The sequence below is a fragment of the Thamnophis sirtalis genome, unplaced genomic scaffold (assembly GCF_051295495.1).
Source record: "Thamnophis sirtalis isolate CommonGarterSnake01/CBP01778 unplaced genomic scaffold, rThaSir2_p1.2 scaffold_3, whole genome shotgun sequence".
NCBI lineage: Eukaryota > Metazoa > Chordata > Lepidosauria > Squamata > Natricidae > Thamnophis > Thamnophis sirtalis.
Genome location: NW_028261383.1, coordinates 168,884,441 through 168,906,485, shown reverse-complemented (window position 1 = coordinate 168,906,485; position 22,045 = coordinate 168,884,441). Strand labels below are relative to the sequence as shown.

The 22,045-nt window shown below is 45.2% G+C and overlaps 1 protein-coding gene across 1 annotated transcript in view; it reads left to right on the top strand.

Annotated features, from left to right (window-relative positions):
- SLC6A8 (solute carrier family 6 member 8) overlaps window positions 1-7,717 on the top strand; it is a 45,242-nt gene extending 37,525 nt beyond the window's left edge. The window contains exons 12-13 of the mRNA XM_087710863.1: window positions 304-474; window positions 2,113-7,717. Coding sequence (XP_087566989.1) covers window positions 304-474; window positions 2,113-2,250 — 309 coding nt within the window. The 3' untranslated portion in view covers window positions 2,251-7,717. The remainder of the gene's footprint in view (window positions 1-303; window positions 475-2,112) is intronic.
- Window positions 7,718-22,045: the final 14,328 nt, after the last annotated feature.

Sequence of the window (22,045 nt, the reverse complement as noted above, 5' to 3'; positions counted from 1 at the left end):
AATGGCAATAAATGACAATAAAGCTTGAGTTCTGGGGATTGGAGTTCAGCTCACTTGGGGAAAGACAGCTGTAGAAAGATTGTTTCTCTGAGAATGCTTAAGATGTCCAAAAAAAAAAAAAAGGACCAAAGACAGTGGTTCTCTCTCTTTAAAGGAAGCAAAAAAAGAAAAAGAGGTTAAGCAAGTATAAGTAATGTTGTCATATCTGGGACGCACTAGAAGGATATCAACTGCTGTAGGGCTGCAAAGTGGGTAGAGGAAGAAGAACTGGCATGTTTTAACCCATTGGTAATTCATTTGCAGGGTATTTTTTTCTTCAACGTTGCCTACTACAAGCCATTGATCTACAACAACTCCTACGTTTACCCCTGGTGGGGAGAAGCCATTGGCTGGGGCTTTGCACTATCTTCCATGTTGTGTGTCCCTCTTTTTGCTCTCTACAAATTCATCCGTGCCAAGGGAACGCTGGCTGAGGTGAGGCTCTCTCTCTCTCTCTCTCCCACATTACAAGAACAGAAGGGTGGGTTGCAGATCCTGGGGCTGAAACCTCTACGCATGGCAGTGGTGGGTTTCAAAAATTGTTGGAACCTACTCTGTGGGTGTGGCCTCCTTTGTGGGAGTGGCTTGCCACCCATGTGACTGGATGGGGGTGGCTTGCCACCCATGTGACTGGATGGGAGTGGCTTGCCACCCATGTGACTGGATGGGAGTGGCTTGCCACCCATGTGACCGGATGGGAGTGGCTTGCCACCCATGTGACCGGATATGAAATTATGAATTAGTACTTAGGTCGGTCCAAGTAGCTATTCAGAAACTCTGGCATTGAAGCATGCAGATCTTAAAGCTGTCAAGTTACAAGATCCTTGCCAGTGGTGGGTTTCAAAAAAAGTTTGGAACCTCTTCTGTAGGTGTGGCCTGCTTTCCGGGTCCACTGGTGGAACCTCTTCTAACCGGTTCGGTAGATTTGACGAACCGGTTCTACCGAATAGGTGCGAACTGGTAGGAACCCACCTCTGACGCACGGCTGGGGGAGACCCTTTCCAGCTCAAAGGGTCTTCCAGGAAACAACAGCAGGAAACAGAGTTTGCTACTGCCACCCTCTGGCCATCATCTGCACCAAACATGGATGGGAGCATTAGGAATATCAAGATTGTAGGCATGCGCTGAAACCACACCTAGGACCCTAAGCCTTGGCATTCCCACCTGCCAGAGCTGAGAACATAGGCATGCATGGCAATGCCTATGCTAGCATTTGCCCAAGGAAGCCAGGGAGCAACCCATCTCTTCTCTCCTTTGGCTGGAGACCCTTATGCCCTGACACCCTTTGGCTGTTGCAGCTGTTGTTGGTTGCGCTGTGCTGGTGCCTTGTTCCTGGGTGTGAGAGCCTTCCAGGCCATCTTTTACAGGTAGCCCTCAACTTACAACCACAATTAATTAAGCCATTAAGCAAACCTGGCTTCCCCCATTGACTTGGCTTGCCTTGTTGGAAGGTGACTGAAAAGGTTACAAATGGTGATCACGTGACCCAGTGATGGGATTCAGCCAATTCGCACCTATTCGGGAGAACCGGTTGGTAACTTTCTAAGTAGTTCAGAGAACCAGTTGTTGGAAGAAATCTCCTTTTGTTTTTTCCCCACTTTACAGGGCTAATCCTGTAAGGAAGGCAGGAAGGAAACATTCTGGTGTTGTTTCTAGCCTAATCTTTGTTGCCCTGCTTACAGAAACTGCCTCTCTGGTTCACCCTTATTCCGTTGTAACAGCTAAGACGAAACGCCCATCGACATGAGTGACATTGAGTTGGCCACACCCACCCAGTCACATGACCACCGAGCCCCACCTACCCAGATGGTCCTTAGGGCAGAGAACCAGTTGTTAAATTATTTGAATCCCCACCACTGACTAACACATATGTTCGAGGGGAACCTTTACTTTTATGTTTGAAAAAAAGAGAAGGAGAGAGAGAAGGTGGGGTTGATATGAATGAATCACAAGGATGAGATGTGTCTCTCTGTGGGAGGCTGGGAGGAGGGGAAAGCAAATCACAACCGCAGGGGAAACGGGGTTTCTGGAGTTTGGTCTGATCCCCACCTTTCTTCCTCTGCTTCTTCGCAGCGCTGGCGCCATCTCACCCAGCCAGTCTGGGCTTTGCATCATCTAGAGTACAAGGTGACCGAGACAGATGCTCTGACCACCCTCTCCCCTGTCCTGGATGGGGGCTCCAAAGTGGTCATCTTGGAGAGCGTCATGTGACCAACGCTCCCCCGCTGCAAGAGAGGCCCTGTCTCCATGCCGCTCTGCCCTGGTCCGCCAATGGAGGAGGCGGGGAAAGGATTCCATCTTTGACGTTGGCGGGGGGGAGTGCTCCCTACCTGTGGGGAAGAGGTATTAGGGATTCTTTATCCATCTCCACCTTTCCCTCTCAAGCATCAGAACGGCTGAGAGGTGGATTCATTAGTTCCCTCCGATCTTTGATCAGAAGGTGGAGTATTAAAGGCCATAGGGGTGGGGGGGGGAGGGAAGGGGGGAGGGGAAGAGAGCCTTAGATTTACATTTTTTTAAAACAAAGAAGTTATTTTTTAAAAGATGAAATATTTTAAATTTCTATATACATTATAAATATATATATATATATATATACACATACACACACAACCAGATATATATATATATATATATCTTTAGCCAAATGCATGGAACACAGATTCGTTCCCATTCAGTGGATGACTGCTTTGGGATACAGAGCACTGCACTTTTATTCCTTGCTTAAGGTGGGGGGGGGGTGTTGATCAGGTTAGAGGGGGCTGTATAGCTGGCCCCCGTCTCTGGTTTTGTCAAGGAAGCAGAGTCTGGCACTTAGCAGAAGCAAGAAGGCTTCGAAAGGAAGCTGCTGAGAACCCAGGTCCCCGGGCGCCTACTACTACAGACAGCAGGAGACATAAAGAGCCATTGCAATTAGCATTGGGGACTTTATTCTCCGTTCTGTCCCACTTACACTAAAGCAGCGTCTCTCGTTTTTTTCGTGCCCTCTCCCCGTATCTAGGAGGGTGACGCTCCCCTCATGCCAAAATGGCAGCCCTCTTGGTCTGTCTTTATCAATAATGGGCCCTAAAAGTCTTTCTCTCCCCAACCCTCCCACCAGGGGTGAAATGCTCTGAAGTCTGCTACCGGTTCGCTTTGCCGGCATGTGCGCCATTTGGCTGAATTAGTAGTAAAAAAATGCTACCTGTTCGGACAAACCAGTATTTCCAACGATCAGCTGTGCCACACAGCTGATCTTCGGAACTACCAATTCAGGCGAATGGGTAGCATTTTTTAGTAAGTCCAGGCGAACCTGTAGCAGACTTTTTTTTTTAACCAGTCCAGGCGAACCGGTTCAAACCGGTAAGCATTCCACCCCCTGCCTCCCACCCCTTGCCAAACTAGGTGTCAAACCAACCAAATAACTTGAATCATGGGAACCCTCTGTAATAAGGCCACATAATGCGTTTCACAGTATTAACGAGTTTCATAGTATTACAAATTTGCCCAAAATGAGAATTGGGGGGGGGGGGGTGTGCCCTTTCCTGAAATGTCTTGCATTTTACAGATCCTCTCTCCCCCTCCCCACCGAGGTGGACAACACAATGTTTCAAGTGCCTCCTATGTTGCCATTGTGCTGCCTCATCAACCCCTGGCTTCCGAAAGCATTAAACCCAACTTTGTGAAATGGTGTAGCAGTGTTTTCTGCGATTAGCAGGAATTAACCCTTCTGGGTTGGGGGGCATTGGGGAGAGAAGGCGCATGACAATTCTCCGTAGAAGTATTAGGAAAAGAGTCCAGGGGGTTCTGTAGGATTTGTAGCCTGAATTAGAATCCAACCCCCCCCCCCCCCAATCTTCCTGAATAAATCTTGCCAAAGTCTGCTTCCATGTCAAAGGCAGAACAGCCGTTGGATATGCAGGTGTTATTAGACTACAGTTCCCGTCATCCTTGGCCGTATATCGTGAAAACGATGGAATTTGAAGTCTAAGAACATTTGAAAGGCCACGGATCCCCCCACCACTACTTGGCATCAATTCACTGGTGCCCCCTATGCCAGTGTTTCTCAAATTTGCCCATTTTAAGAGGTGACTATGACCCATGCTGACTCTGGAATTCTGGGAGTTGAAGTCCACACCTCTTAAGGTGGCCAAGTTTGAAAACATTGCTTTATGCCATTCTTTGTCAACCTGGTGCCCTTTGACAGAGGTGATGGACATCACCCAGGTTTCTTAGCCAGTGCAATTAATAATTGTGCTGGCTGGGAATAGCCTCTTTGTTGAAAGCACCAAATTCAGGAAGGCTGCTGTAATGCTTTTTATGCAACTCCCGGTAAATCTTCACTAGTTTTTTTATTTGCACATTTTCTAAGGAAGAAGAAGTGTGTTGTGTAAATATACAATTATTCGCATATCTAAATATCCAAGAGAAACTGATCCTTAACTGTCGTAGAGAGCTTCATACTTGTCTATTTTTAAAAAGGAGCACTTATACAAGAAATAGAAATATTTAATTTTCTTACATTTCTGCAGATTGTACAAAAAAAGGGGTGAATAGGGAAGAAATTACAGAATTTTATTTTGTGACAAAAGTTATAAATATTTTGTCTATATTTGTTTAAAATAACAATCCAACCTCATGAAATAGGGATCTGGATGCTTTTGAAATTTTAGGATTAGTGTGTAGGATGATCATGTAACCAATAAGCAGCGATTTGGGGGGGAAACGAGCAAGATCTGGCAGAGGGAGGGTTGAACTGATCTGCATTAACTAAGAATTATGTGATTCATTTCATCTGCTGCATGTAATTTGTATTGTCTGTACCTAATACTGTTTTCTGGTGTGGTCGGTTTTAAGGCTTCTGACGTGTTTAACTGCTGCTTCACAGAACAAGTGTCAATCACCAAGCCAGGCATGACAAAATGCCTGCCTGAAAAGCTAAATAGAGCCTCCATAGCCAGTTATTGTGTACCTTTGAACATCAGCTGCTGTGGAAAACCTATGGTGTGGGAGGGGGAGAGAGAGAGACTCTCTTGCTTGATTTGTGAATCCCTTGAAAGCTTCAGAGCTGGTTGCCACTACAAACAAAATCCTCGGGTTGCATGGATACCAGATCAAATCCAGCAGAACTCCTTAAATTAATTATGTTTATTTGCAAGTCAGAAACACTATGCAAGATGCCAATACAGCATCATACCTAATAAACAAACCTATTTTTCATAATGCTCGGTTCAGAGTGTCCACGTGCAGTTGTTAAATATGACAATCTGCAAGCGTTTCACGTTGTTTTCTTTTTTAAAAAAAATGCATTGTGGAGGTTTTTATGCTGCTTTGGTCATTTTTGGCTGTATGCAGCTAATGTTCCATCTGAATTCTTCCTCAGTTTATCTCTTCGGGGAAAATGGGCATTTTCATTGGAGCTCTTGCCCACATTTCTTCCAGCTGCTTCCAACAGATCCCTGACTCTTTTGATTTATTCAGTTTAACTGTTAGCGTGCATATTACCAAGATCTCCATATAGGTGTCATTTTTGGGGAACCGCATTACCTTGTAAGCAAAAATAAATTTGTGACTCAGTATTAAGACTGAAAGGCCATCTTTCAGTATGTTTTTCTTCCATTTCCTACTGATGCAGAACACAGTAACTAAAATCCCCTTTAGGGAGCGTGTTGTTTTCAGCCGCAGCTTCACATCCCTCCCCGAAGTTAACCTTTGCAGGACTATTCCTCCTCCTGCTTGTGGCTACTCCTCAATAACAAAGGCCCCCTTTCATCCTTTTGCACACAAGAGCTACTGTCTTCTTTCTTTTCGAGAATTTGCCTTCGCCTTTAAAACACACCAAAAACATTTTTAAAATATTGATGACCACAAGCAGGCACATTGGGCTAAAGAAAACATTAATTAACGAAGGGGCTCTGCAGGAAAGAAACGATAGGAAAACCCATGAAATGGCCACCAGGTGAGGAGGCCATGTTGCCTCGACAGAAATAATAATAATAATAATCATCATCATCATCATCATCATCAGTGTCCAAGGGCAGCTGTCCACACCTTAACTTCTTCCTTGGATATTTATGCCCCGCAGACTCTATTCCCATTGTAGATGTGTCAGCTCGATGGCAGAGATTGCCAAGTGCCATAGTTCACAAATCTTTGCCCTTTCTAACGCCTTTACTGCCTACTCAGTGACTAAGAGTTTTTAGGAAAGGAGGGTGGGAAGCAGGAAGAGGAAAGCGATGGCTGCTGCTTGATGATTTTGACCTGTGCCTGCCCAGAAAGCTTTTAACTTCATTGCAGGGTTTCTCCCACCATCACTTTTTCCTACTTCATTTTAACATCTCTCCATCCAGCTGTGTTAGCAGTGAGGCTCTAGATTGTGAGGCTCAGATTTTTCGCTCACACCTTTAACCAGCCCTTTCCTCCTCCCTCACCTCTTCCCCACATTTGCCTCCCTAAGTAGCACTGCCAGGCCTTCTCACCCTCTGAGGCAGTCAGTTCCCACGCCTCATCCCAAACACCCAAGCCACAAATCAGAATGGTGTCCTAGGACAGTGGTCTCCAACCTTGACAACTTTAAGATCTGTGGACTTCAACTCCCAGAGTTGAGTTCAACTCATCTTCAACTTCAACTCCCAGAGTTGAAGTTGAAGCAAAGCTGGCTGAGGAACTCTGGGAGTTGAAGTCCACAGATCTTAAAGTTGCCAAGGTTGGAGACCACTGTCCTAGGTTAGGCTATTGATAGAGAGCTGAAAGCCAACAAGATTTCCATTGGTTTGTTGAAGGCCATTGGCTACTGACAGTTTGCCAAAATAAGGCCATGGAGGTTTTGTCCCAGAGCAAAACAAACCCTGATGAGATGATACTCTTAGTTGCCTTCTTCAACTAACAATTGACAAGGAATTTACAGGTCTTGGTCAGTGATCTCGGTAGTCTTCGGTAGTCTTCTGTTTGTTGCTTTTGCCTGGGAAATTCCTGCCCTGCTGTTCTGACACAGATCCATCTTGGTACAGATTTTTTTTTTACACCCTTTTCATCTTCCTTGTATTAATTTGCCAGCCAGGGCTGGGAAATGTAACCAAGAATCCATTACTGTCGAATCTTAAATGCGGATAGAAGCAATGAAACAGCATTAGAGCATTCCGATGAAAGACCCTCAATGAATATGAGTTCCGGGAGTAAAATAAAACGTAGATTTCTGACCACTTCCACCAGCATCCGTGTGCAAAAGTGTGAGACCTGCCCCCATAGTCTGGTCCAAAGCAAAGGATTTCCAGAACCATCGGCTGCTGCCATTGAAGCACTCCCAGCCCTTGCAAATGCCATACCCTGTTTTCCATTTTGCAAGCGGAGGGAGAAATGGCAAATCATTCAGCCTCTGCTCAAGGCCAACTATGCTCTGGGAGATGACATTCATCACAGACACGCACATCAGGGCGCGTACATGCATGCACACGCACACACGCACACCTTGTGTCCCGGTCTTCCAACATTGCAGCTTTAATCCCAATTGCCAGTATTAGCTCAGTGCCAGGCATATTGCAAAACGTCTTCAAATCCCATTCCTCTGTAATCAAGTGCGGGTTATATATATATATTGTCTGTAATTATTTTCTGTGTACAGTATGTATGCGTGTGTGGGGGGGGGTATGCTCGCTCTGTCATGGAACATAGCAATAAAAGGAGCCATCTTGACCTTCCACCCAGATGAATGTGTCTTTGTTTATGGAGCGTGGCTGGGCTGAGGGAAGGGCAGGAGGAAGGGAAATTGGCTTCTCTTCTTCCCAATCTTGGCAACACAGTTGGCTGGGGAATGCTGGGAGTTGCAGTCCACATACCTTAAAGTCACCAAGGTTGAAAAACACGTTTCTAAAGCAATAGTTCATCGATTACGAAACTGAACGTGTGCAAAGATGAGCAGGCCCGGACCCACACCCATCACAACATTTCCTGGAAGGATCCTGGAAGTGTTAGCAATAGCAATAGCAGTTAGACTTATATACCACTTCATAGGGCTTTCAGCCCTCTCTAAGCGGTTTACAGAGTCAGCATATTGCCCCCACAGTCTGGGTCCTCATTTCACCCACCTCGGAAGGATGGAAGGCTGAGTCAACCTTGAGCCGGTGAGATTTGAACCGCTGAACTGCAGATAGCAGTTCAGCTGAAGTGGTCTGCAGTACTGTACTCTAACCACTGTGCCACCTCGGCTCTATATGTGTTGAAAATGAAACCCGCATATTATTGAGAAGGGGAGGCGTGGCTAACTTAAGGTGCAGTGAATATTTTAACTACACAACCTCGTGACCCGTCAAAACCGCGGTCCACTAAAGCGTGCCCGATTAAAGCGTGTACCTGACATCATCAGCAGCGCGACAAATACGACCGCAGAGAAAAAAGGGCGCTTTAAAAAGCGCTTTTAAAGCAAGCCGATTCACATAAAGGTAAGGGTTAGGTTTAGGGTTAGGGTTAGGTTAAGCGTTAGGGTTAGGTTTAGGGTTAGGTTAAGCGTTAGGGTTAGGTTTAGGGTTAGCGTTAGGTTTAGCGTTAGGTTAAGGGTTAGGTATAGGGTTAGGTATAGGGTTAGGTTTAGGGTTAGGTTAAGGGTTAGGCTTAGGGTTAGGTTTAGGGTTAGGTTTGGGGGGGGTTAGGTTTAGATTTACGCGTTAATTTTAAGTTTACCACTCACAGTGTGCTGTTTTCGTCGCGCTGTGATGACGTCACGTACGCGCTTTCGTCGAGCGCGCTTTAGTCTACCGCGGTTTTGTGGTGGAACCACACAACCTTTCTATGCAGTAGGCATGGGAGGTCCGCGTTTTCCCGTTTCTTTTTCTGGATTGACAATTGTCACAGAAATAATAACTTCCAAATACTTGCTCACCGTTGCGATTTACCTGACAATGACAGGAAGCATCTGAGATGCCTTTTGCAGCTGCAAACTACAGACGTTTGATTACATGTGATGCTTCGCCAGCAACTCAGCTGAGCGAAGGACCCCTGTTGGAAAGCCATCTCAGCTCTTAACGCCAAATATTATACAACTAAAATTGCATCACGGTTTCCATGGTGAAATCAGGCTACCATGAGAAGTAAGCGTTTTCACTACTGACCTGCAGATTTCAAGGCTGCTGCTATACGCCATGAACTCACTTTTATATTTTTCACAGTTTAATTAATATTCTTCTATTCAGAAGTAGCTTTCGCTAACCACGCCTTGAAATTGTCTTGACGATCGGTGCTCTCTTTCTTTGGCTCTTAAAAATAATGGGCAGAGGGCACACAATTGAGGGTAGAGGTACAACCTTTAGCCACACACCCACTTTAACTCATGGCACGACAAAACCGCGGTCCACTAAAGCGCGCCCGATTAAAGCGCGTACCTGATGTCATCAGCAGCGCGACAAATACGACCGCGGAGAAAAAAGGGCGCTTTAAAAAGCGCTTTTAAAGCAAGCCGATTCACGTAAAGGTAAGGGTTAGGGTTAGGGTTAGGTTAAGGGTTAGGGTTAGGTTAAGGGTTAGGGTTAGGTTAAGGGTTAGGGTTAGGGTTAGGGTTAGGGTTAGGGTTAGGGTTAGGGTTAGGGTTAGGGTTAGGGTTAGGGTTAGGGTTACGTTAAGTGTTAGGGTTAGGGTTAGGTTAAGGGTTAGCGTTAGGTTTAGCGTTAGGTTAAGGGTTAGGTTTAGGGTTAGGTTAAGGGTTAGGTTTAGGGTTAGGTTTAGCGTTAGATTAAGGGTTAGGGTTAGGGTTAGGTTAAGGGTTAGGTTTAGGGTTAGGTTTAAGGTTAGGTTTAGGGTTAGGTTTGGGGGGGTTAGATTTAGATTTACGCGTTAATTTTAACTTTACCACTCACAGCGTGCTGTTTTCGTCGCGCTGTGATGACGTCACGTACGCGCTTTTGGCGAGCGCGCTTTAGTCTACTGCAGTTTTGTGGTGGAACCCTTTAACTGCCCCTGTTTCTGAGAGATGCAGCCAGATACTAATGCAGAGAGAAGCCAGTGGTGCAATTAAAAAAAAAAAATCTGCTACTGGTTCTCCAGAACCTGTCGGAACCTGTTGGATTTCACCCAGTGGTGGGATTCAGCCAGTTTGCATCTATCCGGGAGAACCGGTTGTTAACTTTCTAAGCAGTTCAGAGAACCGGTTGTTGGAAAAAATCTCATTTTGTTTTTTTCCACCTTACAGGGCTAATCCTGGAAGGAAGGCAGGAAGGAAACATTCTGGTGTTGTTTCTAGCCTAATCTTTATTGCCCTGCTTACAGAAACTGCCTCTCCGGTTAACCCTGATGACACTGTCACAGTTAAGGCAAAGCGCGCCCATTGATGTGCGTGACATTGAGTTGGCCACACCCACCCAGTCACATGACCACTGAGCCCCCGCCTACCCAGCTGGTCATTAGGGCAGAGAACCGGTTGTTAAATTATTTGAATCCCACCACTGATTTCACCCCTGAGAGAAGGGGAACTTATCCCCAGGGCGGAGAAGTACTCTATGCTAGAGATCAGCTGACAGGAACTTGCTCTCCTTTTCTCTGCAAAGCCAGCAAAACAGTCCTGCCGTCTGATCCCAAGGCAAGGTGAAAACCTGAAAAAATTAAGTACCTGTCAGGATGAAAAAAGAAACGTTGCTCCCCAAAGGATCATCTCTGGAATACAAGTAGGTCTCGGCGCCGTTAATGAATCCCGTGAAAGGGTTGCATTATTCTAATTAAAGCTGTTCAGAGTGATATTTCGATGGAAAATAGGGCAATTGGTTCCAGCTTAAGAGAAATAAGACAATGAAAAGCTTTAAACATGTCTTTTCTTTATTAAATATTGCAGTAAGGATTTAAAAAAGCAATATAAATGTCTGGTTAACGAAGTCACAGAGAGCAAAATAAAATAAAATAAAATAAATCTACCATAGACTCAGGCAGTCCTACACCTCCTGTTCTCGTGTTGCCATGACCACGTTCCTGTCGTTCAGTAACCACAACTTTTTGCTCTAATGTAATAATAAGTATCTTCTATTTTGAACTTGTTCTATTTTCCTCTGATGGAATCTTTCTTTTCTCCATTTTGCACACACAAAGATTAGAAGCATCTTAGACCTAGAATAGGACTAGGAAATAAAATAAAATAATAATAGAATAGAAAATAGAATAGAATAGAAAATAGAATAGAATAGAAAATAGAATAGAATAGAAAATAGAATAGAAAATAGAATAGAAAATAGAATAGAAAATAGAATAGAAAATAGAATAGAAAATAGAATAGAAAATAGAATAGAAAATAGAATAGAAAATAGAATAGAAAATAGAATAGAAAATAGAATAGAATAGAAAATAGAATAGAATAGAATATTTATTTATTTGTTTGTTTGTTTATTTGTCTTGTATGCCGCCCACTCCCAGAGGACTCCGGGCGGCTCACAAAAGACAAGGGAAAGGGGGGAACGAGACAAAGACAACATATTAAAAACAAAACCAACATTCACAATTTCCGTGGAGGTAGATGCTTCTCAGCTCCCCCCAGCCTGCTGGAACAGCCAGGACTTGGTGGCTTTGCGGAAGGCCGGGAGGGTAGTAAGGGTCCGGATCTCAACAGGGAGCTCGTTCCAGAGGGCCGGAGCTGCAACAGAGAAGGCTCTCCCCCGGGGAGTCACCAGCCGACATTGGCTGCAGATGGAATCCAGAGGAGACCCAACCTATGCGATCTAATTGGTCTGAGAGAGGTAATCGGCAGGAGGCGGTCTCTCAGGTACCCAGGTCCGATGCCATGTAGGGCTTTATAGGTAGCGACCAGCACCTTGAAGCGGATTCGGAGACTAATAGGTAGCCAGTGCAGCTCGCGGAGGATAGGTGTAACGTGGGTGTACCTTGGTGCACCCACAATCGCTCGCGCGGCTGCATTCTGGACTAATTGGAGTCTTCGAACACTCTTCAAGGGCAGCCCCATGTAGAGAATAGAATAGAATAGAATAGAATAGAAGCTGGAAGTCCAGCTTCTTCTAGTCCAGCCCCTTGCTCAAGCATGAGACCCTATACCATTTCAGACAAGTGGCTGTCCAGTCTCTTCTTAAAAACCTCCAGTGATGAAACATCTACACTTTCTGAAAACAAGCTGTTCCACTGATTTAATTGTTCTCGCTGTTAGGAAGTTTCTCCTTAGTTCTAGGTTGCTTCTCTCCTTGATTAGTGTTCCAACCATTGTTTCTTGCCCTGCCCTCCGGTCCTTTGGAGAATAATTTTCTTCTTTGTGGCAATAGCAATAGCAATAGCAGTAGACTTATATACCGCTTCATAGGGCTTTCAGCCCTCTCTAAGCGGTTTACAGAGAGTCAGCATATTGCCCCCAACAATCTGGGTCCTCATTTTACCCACCTCGGAAGGATGGAAGGCTGAGTCAACCCTGAGCCGGTGAGATTTGAACCGCTGAACTGCTGATCTAGCAGTAGCCTGCAGTGCTGCATTTAACCACTGCGCCACCTTGGCTCGCCCTTCAAATATTGGAATACTGCTATCATGTCACCCCTAAGCAGTGGTGGGATTCAAATAATTTACCAACCTGTTCTCTGCCCTAATGACCAGCTGGATAGGCGGGGCTCGGTGGACATGTGATCATGTGGGCGTGGCCAAGCCAATATCACTCAGGTCGATGGGCACTTCGCCTTAGTTGTTACAATGGTAATAAGGGTGAACCAGAGAGGCAGTTTCTGTAAGCAGGACAGTAAAGATTAGGCTAGAAACAACACCAGAATGTTTCCTTCCTGCCTTCCTTACAGGATTAGCCCTGTAAAGTGGGAAAAAACAAAATGAGATTTCTTCCAACAACTGGTTCTCCCAACTGCTTAGAAAGTTACCAACCGGTTCTCCCGAATAGGTGCGAACCAGCTGAATCCCACCACTGCCCCTAAGTCTTCTTTTCTCTAGACTAGCCAAATCCAAATCCTGCAACTGTTCTTCATGTTTTAGTCTCCAGGCTTTTTTTCAATAGCACACACACACGCACACACACTAGCCTCATTTTAGCTGAATTTGGGGTCACATTAAACATGACCTGGAATCAATTTACAATCTGCACTAAATCAAATATTATATTATTTGAACTTGCACTAATTGCGACCTACCTGTATATAAATAACTAACATAGGAGTTATAAGAGCCGAGGTGGCGCAGTGGTTAAATGCAGCACTGCAGGCTACTTCAGCTGACTGCAGTTCTGCAGTTCGGCTGTTCAAATCTCACCGGCTCAGGGTTGACTCAGCCTTCCATCCTTCCGAGGTGGGTAAAATGAGGACCCGGATTGTTGTTGGGGGCAATATGCTGACTCTGTAAACCGCTTAGAGAGGGCTGAAAGCCCTATGAAGCGGTATATAAGTCTAACTGCTATTGCTATTGCTATCATCCTACAGCATGCTTATTGTTATCAATAGATAATATCAGATGCATTTACTTTAGAAACTAGGTGGTCCTATTACATGGGTAACATATATAAACCTCAGGACTGGCACTTTTGCTCCTACATAAAAATTTGAATGCTGGCCCTACTTTCAGAGGAGTGTGGGGGCTTACCAAACGGCATGCTTGGTGTGAGCTGGTGCAAAATTAGTAAAATTGGATGGCTTTGCACAAAAGGAAGCTGACTAGCTAGTGGCTCACTGACTTCAGTCAGTGGAGTTACATTTATGGCTCAGCATGGAGTGAGAAAAAGCAAACAGAGATCAGGTCACTTCTAGTTCTGAATGACCGAGTCTGTTCTGAAAACAAAGGCGCAGAGTGTCAGAGCAGATCCCTATACATTGGTGCCTTCATTGAGAGGAAATAGAACTAAGGAACATAAGAAGGATGTGCACATGGGTATGTGCACAGTACGTCTGAGTATGTGGATTATTATTTTTTTTGCTGCGGCCCAAATAATATCCCCCTAGAGCAAATTGAGATTGAGATTGAGATTTGTTTTATTTATATGCTGCCCTTTTCCGGGAGGGACTCAGGGCGGCGAACAACTCAAAGGGGGGAAAAGGGAACATAGAACACAATACAAGTAATTAAAAATAGCCAAGAATCACACAACCACACAGGTCGAGAGGGGAGGGGAACTCATCAACCCCAGGCCTGCCGGCACAGCCAGGTTTTGACGGCTTTCCGGAAGGCCTGGAGAGAGGTGAGGGTCCGAATCTCTGCAGGGAGTTCGTTCCACAGGGCCGGAGCTGTCACAGAGAAGGCCTCCCCCGGGTAGTAGCCAGATGGCATTGGCTAGTAGACGGAACCCGGAGGAGGCCGACCCTGTGTGATCTAATGGGTCTTTGGGAGGTAATTGGCAGCAGTTTTCGCGGGTGTTAGTATGTAGGTCTCTAGTTGTTCGGGTTTTCTCCCGCGTAGAATTGGAGATGTCTTGGCGACGTTTCGATGAAGTCACATTCGTCATCTTCAGGCTGCTGCTGACTACTTCAACCTGAAGTATAGCAAGGTCTCGTTGTTCTGTGTCACTGCCAAGGCTTGTAAATTCTACAAGCCAGTTTGGGAAATTTCTAACCATTGCTCAGGAGAGCCAAAGGGAGGGCAAGACGAGAGGGTGATTTCAAGCTGGGAACAGAGCAAGCTTCATCTGCCAGTGACTTGTCCTTGTTCCTGCCTCTTCTCCTTTGCCAAGATTGACAGCTTAACTACAGCTGACCGATCCAAGAAAGCCAGGTTGAAAGAAAAGTCAGTCTCAGGAAAAGCAAGAGATCAGTTCCTTGAACCTGCAAAGATACGTGATTGCCACTGTCCTTTGCTTTATTAAGTTGCAATAGTGCTCCATTGTCAAACGCCAGAGGTGGGTTCCTACCAGTTTGCACCAGTTCGGTAGAACCGGTTCATCAAATCTACCAAACCAGTTAGAAGAGGTTCCACCAGTGGACCCGGAAAGCAGGCCACACCTATAGAAGAGTTTCCAAAAAATTTTGAAACCCAACACACACACACACACACACACACACACACTCACACAGAGAGAGAAAGAGAAAGAAAGGAAGAAAGAAATAAAGAAAAAAAGAAAAAAGGAAAGAAAAAGTGAGAGAGAGAGATGAAAGAAAAAAAGGAAAAAGGGACAGAGAGACAAAAGGAAGGAGAGAGAGAGGGAGAGGGAGAGAGAGAGAAAGAAAACACATGGCCGGCAAGCCACTCCCGCCAGGTCACATGGCCGGCAAGCCACTCCCACAAAGGAGGCCACACCCATAGAGTAGGTTCGAACATTTTTTGAAACCCACCACTGTCAAACGCCCAAACGCTGCATTGCGGAATTTTGTCACAGGTGGCTCAGGGAAACAGAAGAAAGGACGAAAGACAAGAAATGGCAACCTTTTAATAGTGAAATCTTCAAACCTGAAATACAATTGGGACCTTCTTTAAATATTCAGTTGTGCAACCTACAGTGATGCTGGGGAAACCAGTAACCTCAGCCCCAAACAGGACTGTTCAACTTCCGGTCAACCACTATGCCTTCTCCCAGCATCTAACAAACTATAGGTGAATGCTGATCTCCTAACTCCGGCAGCTGCTGGTGAACAACATTGAGATTTGCATCAGGGGTGAGATGCAATTTCCTTTCCTATGAAATATCAAAGATTCAGGATTCTTATTTTTCACTTTTATTTTGAAGGCAGCCCTCAATATGGTGTGATTTTTGGAGGCAACGGAAGATGCTCTGCTTAGATGGAGCTTTGAGAGTTTTGATTTCTTTCTCGACACGAGCCGAGGTGGCGCAGTGGTTTAATGCAGCACTGCAGGCTACTTTAGCTGACTGCAGTTCTGCAGTTCGGCTGTTCAAATCTCACCGGCTCAGGGTTGACTCAGCCTTCCATCCTTCCGAGGTGGGTGAAATGAGGACCCGGATTGTTGTTGGGGGCAATATGCTGACTCTGTAAACCGCTTAGAGAGGGCTGAAAGCCCTATGAAGCGGTATATAATCTAACTGCTATTGCTATTGCTATTCTTTTTTTAATTTTTTTGCATACCTTGGGACTCAGAACATAAAGCACAAAATGAAAAAGCTAGCGTTTTAATCATAAATATGCAACAAGGCATTTTAAAATTTGGAACAATTAAATGTTTTGAGAGCCATTCAACACCATCCAGGGTGACTCATATTTTTGTTTGAGTAATCCATTTTCTACATAATAGAAACTCGGCAACATAAATGGCAAACGGTGCATTTGCCCGATTCTGGAGGTCCCATCTTGAAACATCTCTGCTCCAAAGCGGTGGAAAGGAGATGCCATTGAATGTGAATGTATGTACGAAAAACAGTGTATGTAAAAGCTAATCCACCATGATAGCAACCAATTTTTTGTTCTTCTTTAGCTAGCGGTCAAGTGAAACTGTCCTAGTGCCTAGAGACTATGTGGGCCTGGCGAGGAGGAATCCCACCTATCCTACCAAGCAGTGGTGGGTTTCAATTTTTTTTTGAACCTACTCTGTGGGTGTGGCCTCCTTAGTGGGAGTGGCTTGCTGGCCATGTGACCTGGTGGGAGTGGCTTGCCAGCCATGTGTTCTCTCTCTCTCTCTCTCTCTCTCTCTCTCTCTCCTTCCTTTTGTCTCTCTGTCCTTTTCCTTTTCTTTCATCTCTCTCTCACTTTTTCTCTTTTTTATTTATTTATTTCTTCCTTTCTTTTTCTCTCCCTCTCTGTGTGAGTCTGTGTGTGTGTGTGTGTGTGTATCAGTGGTGGGTTTCAAAAAATTTTGGAACCTCTTCTGTAGGTGTGGCCTGCTTTCCAGGTCCACTGGTGGAACCTCTTCTAACCGGTTCTACCGAACTGGTGTGAACTGGTAGGAACCCACCTCTGCTACCAAGATTGAGTGGCTTTGAGTTTTGGGACCACCTGGTTCTGGGGATATTCCATCTTTGACACTGGATGGGATTGAATTTCCCATTCAAGGTTGATGTACAGTCTGGGAATCTTCCTGGGCTCATTCTTCCTACTTAATGAACAAGGGGCAGCCGTGGCCAGGACAGCCTTCTCACAGCTTATTCTGGTGCACAATTTTTCTGGATCAGGCGGCCTTTTGGTCACTCATGTCCTGGTTACCAGTGGTGGGATTCAAATAATTTAACAACCGTTTGTGGTGCAATCAGAACATTGCGTGTGTTGAATTTGTTTTATAGCAAACCAAAGATGCCTTTTGAAAAACAAGTTTACATCCTATTCTTATGCAGGCCAGTGCTGTGTGTGAGGTAATTTAAGGTGGTTCTGACAAGTGTCGTCGGCATCTTCATATCCAGTCACATGGGCGGCAAGCCACTCCCATCCGGTCACATGGGCGGCAAGCCACTCCCACAAAGGAGGCCACACCCACAGAGTAGGTTCGAACAATTTTTGAAACCCACCACTGATGTGAAATATAAGAAATATGTTTGTGTTAAATCTTTTTTTGGGACAAGGCAACAGAGCCCTAATTCCTTGATTTGCTTCTTCTTTTCTTTCTTTATAACCAAAGTGAGTTGTTATAGCCAGCCAGATTTCTTTATTAAACAGCACTGAATACCCTCTCTGTTATAACCCTAACCTTTCTAACACCTTAGCTTAGCATGGCAAATGAATGTGCTTTATAAAATGGTGGAGAGATAAAATTATCTAATACTTGGCAACAGCCTATGACGTATAGTTCAGAAGGATCGATACTATCAAAGGGCAAAAGTCACTTGACATACCATTAAGTTGTAAAACTGTTAAGATACGATAGGCACTACTTTGGATTTTAAAAATATTATCCATACATACAGAGATAATAAATGTGTTGAAGGCTGATGATTAGATTAGATATTAAACAATGGCTCCTGGTGACTGTACACGGGCTGCATCGTAGGTAACTCTTGTTCATTCCTCCTATATTTTACCTAGGACATTTCAGGTTAGAAGAAGAACCAACGCTCATCATCCATCATGTCTTGGAATATTCATAGGTTAAGGGTTCCACCACAAATCCGCGAAGCCCTTATCCGCGGAGACATAAGCGCGAAGACTAATTCGCGCCGTTCGAAGCGCTAAGGAAAAACGCAACCCTACCGTGATGACATAATCGCGGAGGGCAAATCCACGCATTCCCAAGCACTCAGTACCCTAAACCTAACCCTAACCCTAACCCTAACTCTAAACCTAACCCTAAACCTAACCCTAACCCTAACCCTAATGCTAAACCTAACCCTAAACCTAACCCTAAACCTAACCCTAAACCTAACCCTAAACCTAACCCTAAACCTAACCCTAAACCTAACCCTAATGCTAAACCTAACCCTAACCCTAACCCTAACCCTAACCCTAATGCTAAACCTAACCCTAAACCTAACCCTAACCCTAAACCTAACCCTAACCCTAACTCTAAACCTAACCCTAAACCTAACCCTAACCCTAACCTTAATGCTAAACCTAACCCTAAACCTAACCCTAAAACAAAACCTAAAACAAACCCCTAAACCTAATCCTAACCCTTACCTTAATTGAAATCGGCTTTCTGCCACGGTGCCATTTTAAAGCGCCCTTCTGTTGCCGCGCTGTTGTCGCGGCGGTGATGACGCGCGGTGATGACGTCGCGGCTTTAGCGACGCGATTTTATCACCGCTATTTTGACGAGCACGGTTTTGTCGTGCCACGTAGGTTAAGCTGTTCAGAATGTTGAGCAGGCAGAGTTCTGCCAGATGCTTCAGATGTCCTGGACTTCAACTTCCACAGACCGTGGAGTTGGAATCCCCAAGATATTTGCAAGTATCATGTTTGGACAGGATGGTCCAGACTTGTGATGACGAACCTATAGCATGCATGCCACAGGTTGCATGCAGAGCCATATCAGCCGGCACGTGAGCCGTTGCCCTACCTTGGCTCCAGCGCGCATGTGTGCGCTGGCCAGCTGATTTTCGACTGTCCCATTCATGCTGCCCTTCCCTTCCCAGGAATCTCCACATAACGCCAGGTAAGTACAGGACTCGCATGGAGGCTCCAGGAGGGCATTTTCAGCTTCTGGAGGTCCTCCGGGAGGGCGGTGGAGGCTGTTTCTGCCCTTCCCAGACTCCCAAAAAGCCATGCATGCATGCACAGCGGGAGGGGTTACACACATATGCACAGGGTGCACAGCACTGGGGGGGATTAAATTATGGGTGTGGGACCATGTACGGGCACGATAACTTTTGCCACCCGAGGGAAAAAAGGTTCACCATCATTGATCTAGACTCTAGAGACTTCTGGTTTTGGAGTGAGTGTTGGGGACAGGAATATAAATCCCTTTATGAAATAGAAACAAAATTTGTGGAATGCTTACTTTTTTGAAAAAAAGATTTAAAAACTTTTGAAATTCTGCAACGTGTCAGTTATTTTGAGTCTCCAAGAAGCATCAATCCCAGTACCCAAGGAACTACCAATCCCAGAGTCTCGCCGTCTTCCTTTCCTTACTCCATCTTCCAAGGAATATGTTTGACTCATAGAAACATTCAGAGTGTTCCTCCATTTGTTCAGTAAGAGACTCTCTTGTTTAGTTTTGATCCTATTCACTTGTTTTCCTCCAGATCAGGCAAGGGGAAGGGAAAAAAACCTTCAGAGAAATCCAAGATATTGCCAGAACTGTTAAGAGGCAGCAGCAAATCCATGCATGTAGAATGTGTGTTCTCAAGGCTTATGTCACATGGAGTGTGACTTCATAGCCATTTAAGAATTATCCTCCCAACTCTTAACATAATCTGTTTATGCAAGACTCTAAATGCAAGTTCTAATAATAACCCTGACATACAGCCTGCTAATATTACAGGTGGAAAACAACGGAGGCTAGTTTGGATTTCCAGCAAAACTTCCACATCTGGAACAGTTCTTGGGCGGCCAACATTCGTTCCTCCCCTTTGATTCGTTCGCCTTTACCCAAGTCTTGGTTTGGCTTCAATGGCTTGACTTCAAGGGCATCCTTCATTTTCAAGTCCTTAAACAGGAGTTGGCATCACGGTGCTCCTCTATTTCTGAATGCACCTCCTAGAGAATTTTTTTTCTTGTCTGTGTCTAACCAGGTTTATAAATCAACACCACCGTCTTAGCTGAAGACCCAGAAGCATGACAAGTTTGAGTTCTAGTTTGTTACAAGGTTGGAACCTTTATTTATTTTATTTTATTTATTTATTTATAAAATTTATATGCTGCCCAATCCCGAAGGACTCCGGGCGGCTTACAAAAAAAGAAAAAAGAAAAAAAAAAGACACATAACGAACACATAACAAAAGAAAACGGTTTAAAATAGCAACACCTCATACATTCATTCTAATCGGGGTTGGACCTCAACAGTGAGGTCAACAGCCCCAAGCCTGCCGGAACAGCCAAGTTTTTACAGCTTTCCTGAAGGCCATGAGAGTGGCTATGGTCCGGATCTCTGGAGGTAGCTGATTCCAAAGAGTCAGAGCAGCCACAGAGAAGGCTCCCCTCCGGGGACCCACCAGCCGACACTGTCTGGCTGACGGCATCTGAAGGAGGCCCAATCTGTGGGATCTTACTGGCCTCTGGGAGGTATGTGGCAGTAGGCGGTCTCGAAGGTACTCTGGCCCTAAGTCATGTAGGGCTTTAAAGGTGATAACCAGCTTGGTCAAGACACTAGCGTATTCTAATCACTACTCCTTGAAGTCCTCCAACTTGTTTTTGTCAATGAAACTCCTGCAGTTTTCCGGTTTTCAATTTTCCATTTTAGCTTTTGCTTCTTGCTCATGTGGGATTTAGCCCGGTGTTTGGATCTTTGGATGCAGTGGCTCAATGGCTAAGACGCTGACCTTGTCGATCAGAAAGGTCGGCAGTTCAGCGGTTCGAATCCCTAGCGTTGCGTAAAGGAGTGAGCTCCTGTTACTTATCCCAGCCTCTACCAACCTAGCCGTTCAAAAGCATGTAAAAATGCAAGTAGAAAAATAGGAACCACCTTTGGTGGGAAGGTAACAAGAGTTCCGTGTGCCTTCAGCATTTAGTCATGCCGGCCACATGACCACGGAGACGTCTTTGGACAGCGCTGGCTCTTCGGCTTTGAAATGGAGATGAGCACGGCCCCCTAGAGTCGGGAATGACTAACACATATGTGCGAGGGGAACCTTTACCTTTGATCTTGTATTTTAGTCCATCATTTTGTTTAGAATCATTACATGCCCAGATCATGTTAAAGAGACTTACAATGGCCTCCTGCAAGGCAATCAGCTGCACATTGAAACTTAAGGTCCATTGCCTTGCCTACTACTGGGATGACTATCTTAAACCGGAGACCTTCTACCTTTTCCTCCAACATAGAGCACTTTAACTTTTAATAGATTTATATGCCGCCCAATCCCGTAGGACTCCGGACGGCTTACAGCAAAAGTTAATATAGGAGTTAAAATAAAGAACAATTTAAAAAGAAATAATTGTAAAAGAAAGAACGCACCATACATTCAATCTGGGTGGGGCTGGACCTCATTCCTGAAGTCAGCAGCCCCAGGCCTGCCGGAATAGCCAGGTTTTAGTGACTATTCGGAAGGCTGAGAGAGTGGGGAGGGTCCGGATCTCTACGGGTAGGTCGTTCCACAGGGTCAGAACAGCTACAGAGAAGGCCCTCCTCCAAGGAGCCGCCAGCCAGCATTGTCCGGTCGACGGCACCCAGAGAAGGCCCAGTCTGTGAGTTCTTATCGGCCGTTGGGAGGTATGTGGCAGGAGGCGGTCTCTTAGATATCCAGGTCCTAGGCCATATAGGGTTTTAAAGGTGATGACCAGCACCTTGAAGTGTGTGCAGAGACTGATCGGTAGCCAGTGCAGCTCGTGGAGGGTAGGTGTAATATGGGTGTATCTAGGTACACCCATAATTGCTCGCGCGGCTGCTTTCTGGACTAACTGTAGTCACCGAACACTTTTCAAGGGCAGCCCCATGTAAAGCACATTACAGGAATCGAGCAGTCTTAGGTTTGAACATAACATTCCCATAAAGGTCGTATTTTTCTCCATTGTTTCTCCACTGCTTCCTAGGGGTAGCCAATTCTTTAACTTTTATAGCAGAGCCTTTCCACAAAAGCTACATCTCCCAGCTTTGCATTGTG